The sequence below is a fragment of the Perognathus longimembris genome, chromosome 17 (assembly GCF_023159225.1).
Source record: "Perognathus longimembris pacificus isolate PPM17 chromosome 17, ASM2315922v1, whole genome shotgun sequence".
In the NCBI taxonomy this organism is placed as follows: Eukaryota; Metazoa; Chordata; class Mammalia; order Rodentia; family Heteromyidae; genus Perognathus; species Perognathus longimembris.
The window spans coordinates 30,771,571-30,784,555 of record NC_063177.1 but is presented as its reverse complement, the minus strand read 5'-3'; the positions used below and the strand labels follow the sequence as shown (position 1 = coordinate 30,784,555).

Below are 12,985 nucleotides of genomic sequence, written 5' to 3'. Positions count from 1 at the left end.
TCTCACAATCTGTACAGCAGGAAACTCTTAATAGCCTCTCCCCTAAGGACTCACCTATATAAGACACAAGGTATGTCTTGATCCACTATAGTGTTCATGATGTGGTGTTAGATCCCATGGCATGTTTTATTAAGAAAGCTAAAACTTGCTCATTATAGTATACTGAAAAGTCAGGTACACAAATGACTACCTTAAGAAAAAAAAAAGTACACTGTATGTAAAAGTGGTAATAGTAACAAAGCTCAGAAGAATCAAGGATAATTCATAACAGTTGGCATTGGGATTAATTTTTAAAGAAAAGTTATATTCTCACTCCAGAGCCAAGCAATGAGTAATAAGAGAGTAGAATGAACTGATTAAAAACTAGATGTGATTGTAAGCAAGGAGTAGTCTACTTGTTTAAATGGGTAAGGGTTTAGGCCTTAATAATACATGTAACATTTTGTAATTTGCTTATTATTTGGGATCCATTAAACAGAAGCATGCCATCACCAAAGTACTATTTTAGAAAGGGTAATTATATGTGTTAGTTATCTAGAAAGAAAATAAAACTTGTGTTGGTCTAGCTGGGGACTATGGAGAAAATGCAAATGTAGGATAATAAGAACTAAACTAAATAGGGGTAGGAAGAATGGGAAAGAGTGATACAGCTAATACTTGTTCTATGGTAACCTTGACAAGGATGTTATCAGTAGGACTTTCTGGCTATGAGGTAAAGATAGCCCCAGGGTTTGATTAGAATGGTGATGAATCTGATGCTACATTAATAGATATTGGGAAATATGAATAAAACCTTATTCACAGCAAAGAATAGTATAGACACTGTGTTAGAAAGAGAGTTGAAGGGGCTGTGAATGTGGCTTAGTGGTACAGTGCTTGCCTTGCGTGCATGAATCCCTGGGTTCTATTCCTTAGTACCACATGAACAGAAAAGGCCGGAAATGGTATTGTGGCTCAAGTGGTAGAGTGCTAGCCTTGAGCAAGTAGAAGCCAGGGACAGTGCTCAGGCCCTGAGTCCAAGCCCCAGTACTGCAAAAAAAAAAAGGGGGGGGGGGGGGGAGTTGAAGTGCTGAAGAAAATAAATAGCCAAAGGCCATTGGAAAAGAGGGAACTGAATGCCAGAAAAGGGATTGGGAATATTTTGGAGAGTGATAATTGAAGCATGACAGTGAATGTGATCACTCAGTTTGTAGGGAAAAGGGGGAAAGGGACAAACGTTGGGGAACCACCCACTCTGTCCCATTTAAGCAGCAGAAATAAAAATAAGTCATTGGAAGCAGCCTACATATTCAGAAGAGTAGATGAGATAGGAGGATATCACAACCTAGAAAAGAAAGTGTCAAGTAAAAAAAGGCTTGAGTGATGTTATACATAAAAGAGATGTTAAAGTCGTTGGGGCATGTACTTTATCAGAAAAGCAGTCTTAATTGTGAAATTGCAAGTACAATCTTAGAAATGTGGGTATAAGAGGAGGTGAGTGCGGAATTCCATAAGAAGCAAATGAAATGAACAGGAGAAAAGGAGGAAGAAATGGAGAGGGGTGCACAGAATTTTTTAGGTGAAAAGAATCAACACAGTCGTACAGAATTTTATAAGGGAAGACAGTTGTTGGATGTGTTCATAATGGAAGGCCTTATCAATCAAATTCAACTCACTAAAGCCAGATCATTTAAGACTTTAAAAATTGAGGCTGTCAGATGTGTGCTGGTTGGAAGGAACTATCCAGAATTGATGAAAATAAAAAATAACTAAAATTTCAAGGGTACAACAACGTGAAAGGGAGGGCAAAGGTCAGACATAGCACAGATCCACTAATTTGCTGTCTCTAAAGGAAATTGTAGAAAGCAAAGGGAAATGCCTTTCAGTGTTTTAATGACTGAAGACCCCTGGGATCCCAAAGGATATGGTGACAGCCACATTAGAAAGGAAGATAGAAACTTAAGGAAAGGAAGGTCAATGATTGGAAGTCAGTTTGAAAATAATAATTTTTCTGGAATCAATGGTGTTAAGTCGTAGCTGTATTTTTAATTTGCTGCATGCATACTTGAAATGTATATGTTTATAGTCTTTGCACAGAGGAGCTTGCAAGAAGTTAACATCTATCCACTTCTCTAGTTTTAATGTTTTGTTGAATCATCAGTAATGCCAATGGAATTACAAACTTCTTTAAATCATAGTTTGTTCTTTGGCTGTTGAGTCTAGTATATTGCCACTTTAAATGGATTCTTTATATGTGGTTTACCTCCACACTATTAAACTCAGAAGTTTATGATCACATCCTTAAAATCCCTGACTATAACTTAATAAGTTTCTACAGCTCCATCATCTAAGATTTTGTTTTAAAATTTTTGTGGGTTATTTTTGTTGTCGCTATTGATTTTGTAGTACTAGGGTTTTAACAAACCAAGACCTTACACTTGGTAGCAAAACACTGTATATTTGAGCCATACCCCTAGCACTCTTTGCTTTTATTTTTTGGGTAAGGTCTTCCTTTCACTTTTGCCCAAGCTGACTATGGACGATGATCCTCCTACCTCTACTTTCTGAGTAGCTCAGACTATACCATTATAACCACCTTGTTAAAAATTTTAAATCCTCTATGTCCATGATGTGAAAAAGTTAGAATAGACTGGAGGTATGGCTCAAGTGATAGAGCACCAGCGATGAGCAAGAGAGCCAAACCTGTCTCACTCAAGAGGAAGAAGCCTTGAGTGGAAGACCCAGTACAGGCAAAAATGAAAAAGTTAGAATAGGTTTCTGTAAATATTTAGTAGCAGTGTTAGAGTGTACCGTGTAGACTTTAGTACCATGAGCTAATACAAGAAAAAAGAGAGGAGAGGATGGGGTGGGGGGAGGGAAGGAGGGAGGGAGGGAGGGAGGGAGGGAGGGAGGGAAGGAAGGAAGGAAGGAAGGAAGGAAGGAAGGAAGGAAGGAAGGAAGGAAGGAAGGAAGGAAGGAAGGAAGGAAAATAGAGGCAGTAGGGTTGTGCAAGATTATCAGTATGATCAAAGCACTGAGGAAACAGGGAAAGTTAAACTTCCAGTCACACAATTATGCTTTCTTTGTGAAGATGCACACGCTCATTAGCATATCCAAAACTATGGGAGGTTATTCCTTTCTAAATCCTATACCAGTACCAGCATCACTCCCAACCCCTTTTGCTTTTGTGCAAAATAAATTGATACCCTTTGTAACACACTCTGGAAAATATTATTTCATTTGAAAATATGTTCAAACTAATTTAAAGTTATGTAAGAATGAAGTCTATGCGTATATGAATTGAGTACTTCTTTTGTGTATATGTATGCTCATCCTGGAACTTGAACTCTGGGCGTGGCATTCTTTCTCAGCTTGTTTGCCCACAGCTGGAGCTTTATCATTTAAGCCACATCTTTACCTTTTTTCTGGATTATTGGAGATAAGAGTCTCAGATGCATCTGCCTTGGCTGACTTTGAACCACGATCCTCAGATCTTAGCCCCGTGAGTAGCTAAGATTAGAGACATGAATCCCCAGAGCTTAGACCAACAGAGACAGATGAAAAATAGGAGATTATATGAATTGTGAACAGTAACCATAGATACCCAAATGTTAATGTGACAGGGCAAAAGGATCAATCATGTTTAGGGAAGAACTTTCCTTCTCATACTTAAGGAATTACTTTACTCCTGCTTCTGTTGTAGGTTTGACAATCAACTATAAGTTTATTTATCTATTTCACCATAATTTTTGTTGAATAGTTAATAAAAGTCACATACTGTAATATCAAACACCTGAGTGTCTTGAAATTGCTCATTTATTGGCTATGGTACCTTTAACAAGTTACTCATCTTTATGAGCTTCTTTCTCCATCTATAACATGATGGCAGGATTATTAAAGGTAATAATAATGAACAGACACAGTCCTTTGCAATGCATCTGCATATAGTAAGTTCCCAATAAATGATGGGTGTTATGAGTAGTTTTTGCTACTTTTCCTAGTCTGCATGTGCTTCCTTTAATGGTCTCTGCCTTAAGCTGATGATTAGATAATGGTCATTTTCTCTTTCTGAGTCCTTTGAAATATATATTACTATGCTTTTTTTGGCACTTGGGAACTGCAGTGCTTCCAATCCTAGCCTTCTTTGTAGCTGTAACCACATGTGCCACTACATTCAACTATTAGCTGAAATGGGATCTCACTAAATTTTTTTGTCTAGGTTGGCCTTGAACTATGATCCTCCTAATCTCTGCCTCCCAACTAGCTAAGATTAGAAATATGAACCATTGACATCAAGCTTATACTTTCTATATTGTTAACTCTACTACATCTCTCATTAGATGGATATAATTAGTGTTGCATTTTGTCTTGTTAGAGTTTCATTGATTTTTTTCCTTGTAATTGGCTGTCAAAGCAAATTGTCATTTCTACTGTCTTTGTTGTTAAATTGTCATTTGTACTGTCTTTGTTGTTATTGCTCACTCATAATGAATTATTACTATTTTCGGTCCAGTTTCTGGGTAGGAATCTGTTTGACAGTTAGCTGTGGTGTTACCCTCCATTAGAATCTAGATATAAAAGCCATAAGTATACTTCACTGGATTTTTACCATTGCCTAATATACAGCATTTTATTAGTTCTTATATGTAGTGTGCTTAAGGCACTCAACATAAAGAGTATATGTTGATAACTTCTAAAGTCTATTTGTCATTTTAAACATAATTTTGGACATTTGGACTCTTACACAAAATCATATTGCTAGAGTAAGAATCACAAATGGGGCAACAGAGCATCTGGACTCTGTTGTAACAAGGATATGTTAAGTTAAAGGAATGATATTTCCCCATATGTTAGCATTTCCTTAACCAGACTATGGTTAGATGAAAATACAAAAAACAAAAAACCTGGTTTTATTATTAGAACTCAGAAACATCAAAATCAATTTTATGTTCTCGTACTTAGCACCTAATGCATAACTTCTGTATTTTAATGTTGACAGCTTCTTCCCTGTGATTCTTTAAAAGCAGATGAAATGGAAAGGCTTAAGCAAGAAAGAAATGATGCCTTGGACGAAGTGAATATGCTTAAGGTAACTTCAGCTTAGCCTTCTTGTATTTTCTTTAGGGAAAAAAACAATAATAAAAAAGAAGAGAGGGAGGAGGGCTGGGAATATGACTTAGTGGTAGAGTGCCTGCCTTCCATGTCCAATTTGTGATACAAATAAAAATGAAACAGGTAATTTTAACCTAGTAGTTAGTTTTTACTTTGAAAAAAAATAACATTTTCTTATTTGCAAAGATTAAGAAAGTAGGTATATTTCCCATTTACAGATGCAAAGTAAATCCAGAGCCCACAGAATAGAGGTGACTTCCATGGCATTAAAACAGAGGAGTCAGCCACCTCTCAGTTCCTGATCTATGGCACTTTCATTAGATTGGATATTGTTTTTATCTTTATATACCTTCACTTTCTTACCTCTTAGATGACAATGAGCTAATATCATCAAGAAAGCAGACTGCCTCTTAGAAATATTGTAATATTTCCATTAATTTTTAGCATTCAATTTAAGATACAGGCAGTTCCTTTTATCTAGGTTATTGGAAAAACATTACTTAAATTATTCTTAGTATTTCTGATTAAATATATTTAGCAAAATTGGATACTTTGGGATATATACGTCACTAAATTTTAATCTCATATATTTTACTTGCATGCATAGAATTAGTCTAATAACCTTTTTGCATATTTTGGTTCTGCTAATCATACTCTTCATTTTATGAATAATGTTCTAAGAGTTAGCTGAAATTAAATTAGGAAGCTAATAGTCAATCCTAATTCTCTATACTCTCTAATGTGTAAAAATACTTCTTATTCTTAGCTCTGTCACATTGATAGCTCTTCCCTAACATACAGTTAATATTTACCATTCAATCCTGACTTCTTTTTTTTTTGGACCTTGGATTTTGCCATTTAACAAAATGAAAGCATGTTTACATCACAGTTATGCTGTAGATAACTACTTGTAAATGATACAATGTAAAACCAGAAATATGCCTGGGAATTACATTTTCAGACCGTAGTCATGCTTGATACCTTTATAACAAATTAATAATTGATGATTTTTAAATATAGGAAAAATTACTTGAATCAGAGAAGCATAGGAAACAACTGGCACAAGAGCTCCAGAATGTGAAACAGGTAAGAACATGTTGTAAGTGTACTCATGCGCGCGTGCGCACTCAAGATATTATTACTATAACAGGATGTTTTGTAATATCCTGGAGTTTAATGATGTAAACAGTAATATAGTGTAAATCAAGGGAGATCTTAAAAGCAATAACTTTTGGAGACTATACTTGTGTTGAAGATCTGCTACTATTTATTACTCAAAGAACTATTAAAACCCCTCTTTGAAATTGCTTTTCATGGGTCAATAGAATCCATCTTATTGATTTTCCAATTCTTTTTCTTTCTCTGTGCTGTTTTTTTTTCTTTTTCCTCTTCTATTGTTACTTATACCTTATTTTATTAAAGGAAAACAAAAGGAGCACCCTCCTCCTGAAAAATGAACAAATTCTAAAGCAGAACCTTTTACATATTTAGTTATTAGCAATATAAATACAAAAGTCTTAAAAGAATTTGAGGTAGAATAGAGCAAAACAAATGCAATGGTAATATGAAATAAAAGATAAATATATAAATAAGTATAGAGAGTTAAGAGATAACTTAGAGATTGGTGGCCTCATACAGAACTGACAAGGAAAACAAATAGAATGATAGAGGTCCCGTGGTCAATATGACCAAGTGACAGAAACCTCCACAGCCTTCAAAGTATGTAAAATACAATGAAAAGTTTCTAATAGTACTGTAACTTGCCCGCTGCTGAATCCTAAGATGTAGAGAACAGAAAGGACAAAGCTCCAAAACTCTCAAAATGTATAATTAAAATGTATAATTAGGAAGAGAAGTTCAATGGACTATTGATGTAAGCAACCTCAGGAATGAATGCCAAAGTAAATACTGAGCATCAGTTAGGAACTGGAGATTCTCAATGTGTGTATGTGTAATTTAACCTCAAGTGGTTCAATATGTACATATACATGTGTGTGGAAGTATGTGTTTTTATGAATATAGATGCGTGAAAGTGATTGAGATTAAGCAAAATCTCAGCAAAACAACCTCTGAAAATCTTTTTCTTTCATGAACTTGTTGGTGCTAGGCTGTATCTGGTGAATTAGGAGAATCTAGGGGAAGAATCAGAGAATATTCTTTATAGTAGTCTTATTGGTGGTGACTGTCTATGTTTTTGTTTAGTCCTCTATTTTTAAGCCAAGTTTTCAGGCCTTAGTTTTATTAAATGTTTATATGCCTTGGTTAATACACCTTTCAAGTCCTTACCTTTAATACCTGCATCAGTTTGTATGGCCAGTAAGTGAACATTTATAAATATCCCTTGTTAATATGTATCTGTAAATAAAGGGATAGAGTTGTTCCTGTATTTATTGAATTAAAATTTTGGGGCTGGGAATGTGGCTTATTGGTAGAGTACTTGCCTAGCGTGCAGGAAACCCTGGGTTTGATTCCTTAGCCCCACATAAGTAGGAAAAAAACCTGGAAGTGATGTTGTGTCTATGGCTGTGGCTCATGAGGTAGAGTGCTAGACTTGATCAGAAAGAAGCCAGGGACACTGCTCAGGCCCTGAATTGAAGCCTGAGGACTGGCAAAAAAAAATTCTTTCTTTCTTTGAAGTACTTAAAATACATAAGCTGTGGACTTACAGCCATACTTGATAAAAATGATTGCATTAATTTAGGCTGATGTAAGACACAAACCTAAAGAAAAGGAGCAATCTTTTCCTAGCAATACCTACTTTTTCCACATGAGGCCCTCCTGTATTTATTCCTGTAAGGATTAGTTTCTAATATTAAAAAGATCAAGTGTGCATCAGTAGTACTTTTTAGCAGAATTAAGTAGAATTCAACAGGAAACGATGGCGCAGAAATGAAAAATAGAGAGAGACAAGAGAAAATCTTGCAAGAAAAAGCAAGTTGGCATAAGAATTAATTAGAAGGTAATGGGCTTTGCAGTTAGACCAAGTAGATGTAAATACTCCCTCTTCCTTTTGCTAGATTTTTACGCCACCTTTCTGAGCCTGTTTCCCCATCTATAAAATGGGTTTGATGATGGGATCTTTCTCAAGAATGTGAAAGTGTTCCAAGAGATAGAACACATGGCATACGATGTATACCACACATAGCAAACAGTTACATGTTAACTACAAGCTACAGGGTGCCCATGGTTCATGCCTGTGTCCCAGCTACTCTGGAGAGTGAGATCTGAGGACTGTAGTTCAAAGGTAGCCGGGGAAGAAAAGTCTCTGAAACTCTTGCTTCCTGAGACTCTTACCGCCAATGAAACCTCTAGACACCAAGAAAACCTGAAAGTGGAGCTGTGACTCAAGTGGTAGAGTACTAGCCAGGAGCAAAATAGAAGTTCAGGAATAGCACCCAAGCTCTGAGATCAAGCCCGGGATCAGCACACACACACTATTCCAAACTTATTTAAAGTTTCGAATAAATACCAAAAATCTTTCTCTTAACATTTACATCCACACTGATAAGACTATTTCAGTGTTTTAGAGTAATTTTTCCTTAAGCAAAATATTTCTGAACTGCATCTGTTTTAAGTGTATTTACAAATCCTTTCCCACTCACTGTGTGTGGGATGCTATATAAACTGAAAACAACTGGCAATATAGCAGTATCAGAATACTTCAGAATTGTTTTCGTTTTGGTGTTCAATGTATGTTAAAAGTCTAAGCCCAAAACTTAGAATTTACATATAATATAAATTCAAAATATGTAAAAATCACTGATACTATGAAAAGTTTCAGGGCTGGTATCAAAGTCTGTAGTTGTCCAGCTTTACAAGTACATTTCCTCCTTTTTTGTGTTTAAAATTTAGCTTATTCACATGCATTGTGATGCCTTGATGAGAAAAGTGTAAATCAGGCTACCATTTTTTTCTTCAATTGGTAAATATTAGGCCACATATCACTTTTAAGCAAATCTCAAGTTGAAGCTTCAAGTACAGTAAATCTTATTTTTTTTAAACCTTTCACAACTCAGCAGCTACCTTTGGCAAAGAACACAGGATTATTAAATTCATTGTCTTCAATTTTGAAGTTTTATGATGACTCACAGAATGTACACATATATGAGCAGTGTTAGTAACAGTATCCATGACATTTACACAGAGTCAGCTTCAAATAACTGAGCACAGACACTACAATGAAACTATGACATCTTACATAATGTGCTTTTTCTCCTTCTCTTTCACTAGTACTTGTGCTCTATCACAGGGCTTTTGGCTTGCTTGCTCAGCTGGTGCTCTACCACTTGAACCACACCTCTAGCCCTGGTTTTTGTTGGGGGGGGTGTGTATGCACGCATGCGCATGCATGCATGTGTGTTGGAGCTAGAATCTCAGGACTTATTTGCCTAGGTGTAGCTTTTTGAGCTGTAGTCCTCTGGACCTCAGCCTCCTGAGCAGGTAGGATTACAGGCATGAGCCACAGGCACACAGTGCAATGTAGTTTCTTAAAGTGAAATGCAATCCTGTAACAATAAGATTTTGTATAATGGAACATATTTTATACATCTCTGTTTTTCTTTAAATTTACATTCTGTTACATGAGCAGATTAGCCATCAGGTTGATTTTGTTTTCCAATGGTTATCAGTTGCTTCCAAAGAGAAAAGACCACATTCTGAGAACCTTTGGTCATTTATAAAAGTGTCTAACACTGTTATTCAGAGTATTGCAAGGCAGTAGCCTGGTTTTAAAAAACAGTTATTTTAAATTATTGAAATTCTTTTTAACTTTCTTTATTGCAATGACTTAAAAGAGGGAAAAGGGAGAGATGGGCAATAGAAACGGAGTGGAAGCAAACAAATAAATACTAAAACATCCATAAGGGATCACTTTTTACTGATCAAGTTCCTTGTTTGTTTTTAATCAGAAATAGCTACCAGAATACATGTTCACTGTTCCATATAAATTTACTCTTGTTCCCTAAAAGCTTAGTATTCTTGATGAGATGTGTGTGTGTGTTTGCACACACACATGTACCTTACCGAACAACCCAGCCATACCATTTTCAAATCATGAGCACAATTTCCTATGAAATTATTCTTCTTATTTTTTTCAAGTCCTAACAACTTTTAACAAGTATGGGCCATTCTTACAGCAACTTGCTTTGATCAACATCTCTCTAAAACTGATTCTCACACTTAAGTTGTTTTTAAAGTTTTGGGTTTTTTTCAGTGTAGTGTTATGACTTCAGGCAGTAATGAATTGGTGAAGAGTCTAAAGCCAAAATATTTTACTTGTCTGAACCAGTCTTGGCCCTGTTCATTTGGCAACTTCTCTAGCTGCCAAAAAGCCAGCCGGCAGCTGCCTCAACTGCATAGGTGAAGTTGAATGCTTAAGGAGAGAATGAAGTGTAAGATCCTACCAGAACAAGAGTCTCTGAGGACAGTCAAGGTTGAGCATGAATTTGACTAACAGATGTGCTGTAACAGCTTATGGATGAAATAACCAAGAAAAATTCAACAACTGATTAAATGTATCCTCAAAAGAAACAATAACAAGTGATTCTTTGAAAATTGATCACTATTTTGTGTTTGAGCAGTTATATTCTTATTATTAAGAACAATGAACCTCTAAACTTTAGAATTGATGGGACCACTCCTTTATTATTCTTCCTTACTAATTTAAATGGTGAATAAGTTTACAGACTAGTACTGCTAGATGTTTAAGCTGCCATATCATTTTTAGAGAGCAAAAAGAATAAAAGTGTATATATTTGATTAGTCACTCCTTTCTTATCTTAAAGCTGGCTATAGTGAAATGGTCGTGACCAGCGTGCTTTTCATTTGCCACTCAAAATCTTCACAAAGATCCATCACACTATTATATGGCCATTGCTGTCTTCTTCCTCCTTTTCTCTTAATTCCTCACAATTGCTAATCTGTTAGCTATTTCTGTCACTCAAAAATGGCATACCTTAAGCTGGTCAGCAGAGGCTCATGCCTATAATCCTTGCTACTTAGGAGGTTGAGATCTGGTGATCGAAGTTCAAAGCCAATCCAGGCAGGAAAGTCCATGAGACTCCTATCTCCAATTTAACCACCCTAAAACTGGACGTATAGCTGTGGCTCAAAGTGGTAGTGTTATCCTTGAACTCAGGGACAGTGCCCAAGCCCTGAATTCAAGCCTTATGACAAACAAACAAAACAAACAAAATCCTACCAATATAATCATTCAGGATTTGGGAGAATTGGCTCTTCTCACTCAGCATCACGCCCTTGAGATCCATCCAGATAGCTGTGTATACCCGCAGGTGGCTCCTTTTTACTAATGAGTGTGCATAAACTGGTTTAAATCTAAGGTTGGTGGATTGTATCAATGTCAGTTTTCTAGTTATTATATCCTACTATGTAAAATACAAGCACTTGGGAGATTGGATAGGGAGAACTTAGGGATTCTGTGGGTTTATTATTTTTTTACAACTGCTTAGAAGATTTCTTAATTTCTGATAAAATTGTAAATTATGAAATTGTAAAACTAGAAATGTTGTAGTCTAGAGAAGGTTATTACACAAATATAGTTGTATTTTTCAACATTAATTCTGGATCATAAGATTCAGAAAAATGATTCTCCTATGCTCTACCATTAGACTCTGCCCAAGAGAGACTGCCATAGGTAAAGAAAACTTGCTTGGAAAAGGAACATGAAGATGTAGCTTTGGGACAGCCCAGTTGCCATTCCTGTTTGTACAGATGCTGGCCATGCCTTATGATTCACTGGACAAAAATGAAGCATTCTTGGCAACAACTGGCAAACAAAGGTGTTTCTATGGTTTTGTTATATTTTGAGTATCTCCTGTAGGTACCTGGTTGAAAGTTTAGTCCTCAGAGTATATAGTAAGATGTGGTAGAAGCATTAAAAGATCATTGGAGACATACCTTTGGAAAACCATGGGACCTGTGTCTCCAGGTGATCACTCCCTTTTATATTTGCCAGTTACCCAGCCTACAGTATTTCATTGTAGCAACAAAAAAACAGACTAATAAAAGTATCCATATCCATTTCGTCGCCCACTTCTTAATGAAGAAAAGAGCTTGCCGATTTTAAGGATTCTGAGAGAAGTGTTATTACTTTACTTGTGTTTAAAAGTCGTTTTAATTGTGGTGTATTAACTTGAGTCACCAAATTTTCAATGTGGATTTCTTTGGAAGAGAGAGCAGTTTACTTTTTTATAGAAGCCCTGCGTTTGATTATAGCATTGCCTAGAGCAGGTTGGCCTACTTAAGTAGGTGGTGATATGATTGTTTGTGATTCCATACTCTAAGGGTCACATACACACTTCTCAACAGCTGCTTTCATACTTGCCTATAGTAACTTAGACTTTTAGCCAAAGAATTTCTAAAATATTTATATCAAATATTTATCGTAGCACCATGCAGGCAGACACACAGTCTATAAAGAGTTTTCAATCTAGTAAGAACAAAGAAAAAGAGCAAAGCCATCAGTTTCTAGAAAGCATTTTATAAAAGCTACCATGGAGCTTGTAAGTTCTTAGAGATATATTCAGACACAAATGTCACATTACTCCCTGTAATTTTTCATATTTACCTAAAAACTAACAAACATATATCTCTCAAACTCCCTTATCAGTTGCTGAGAAAGCACTTCTCAGGATATATTTGAAAGATCTACATGAATGGCAAGCACTTACGTTCTTTTTTTTAATGTTGAAGCAATATATATTAATTTGACCGACAAACCAGTAAGTTTTCTCATGGCAGGAAGTGGTGATAAGGCAGTTTGCTGTGTGAGAAACACTTTCAATGTTCTTACTTCAACATAGAGCTCCTGTCAGGGTAGTAAATGATTTATTCACAAAAATATTTATGAGTTTAAATCAAGATTTCTCTTGTTATA

At 35.8% G+C, this 12,985-nt stretch overlaps 1 protein-coding gene across 3 annotated transcripts in view; it reads left to right on the top strand.

Moving 5' to 3' along the window:
* Stxbp4 (syntaxin binding protein 4) overlaps window positions 1-12,985 on the top strand; it is a 121,864-nt gene that overhangs the window by 41,506 nt on the left and 67,373 nt on the right. For all 3 annotated transcript variants that reach the window (XM_048366824.1, XM_048366825.1, XM_048366826.1), the window contains 2 exons: window positions 4,979-5,068; window positions 6,112-6,177. In XM_048366824.1, the coding sequence (XP_048222781.1) occupies window positions 4,979-5,068; window positions 6,112-6,177 (156 nt within the window). The remainder of the gene's footprint in view (window positions 1-4,978; window positions 5,069-6,111; window positions 6,178-12,985) is intronic.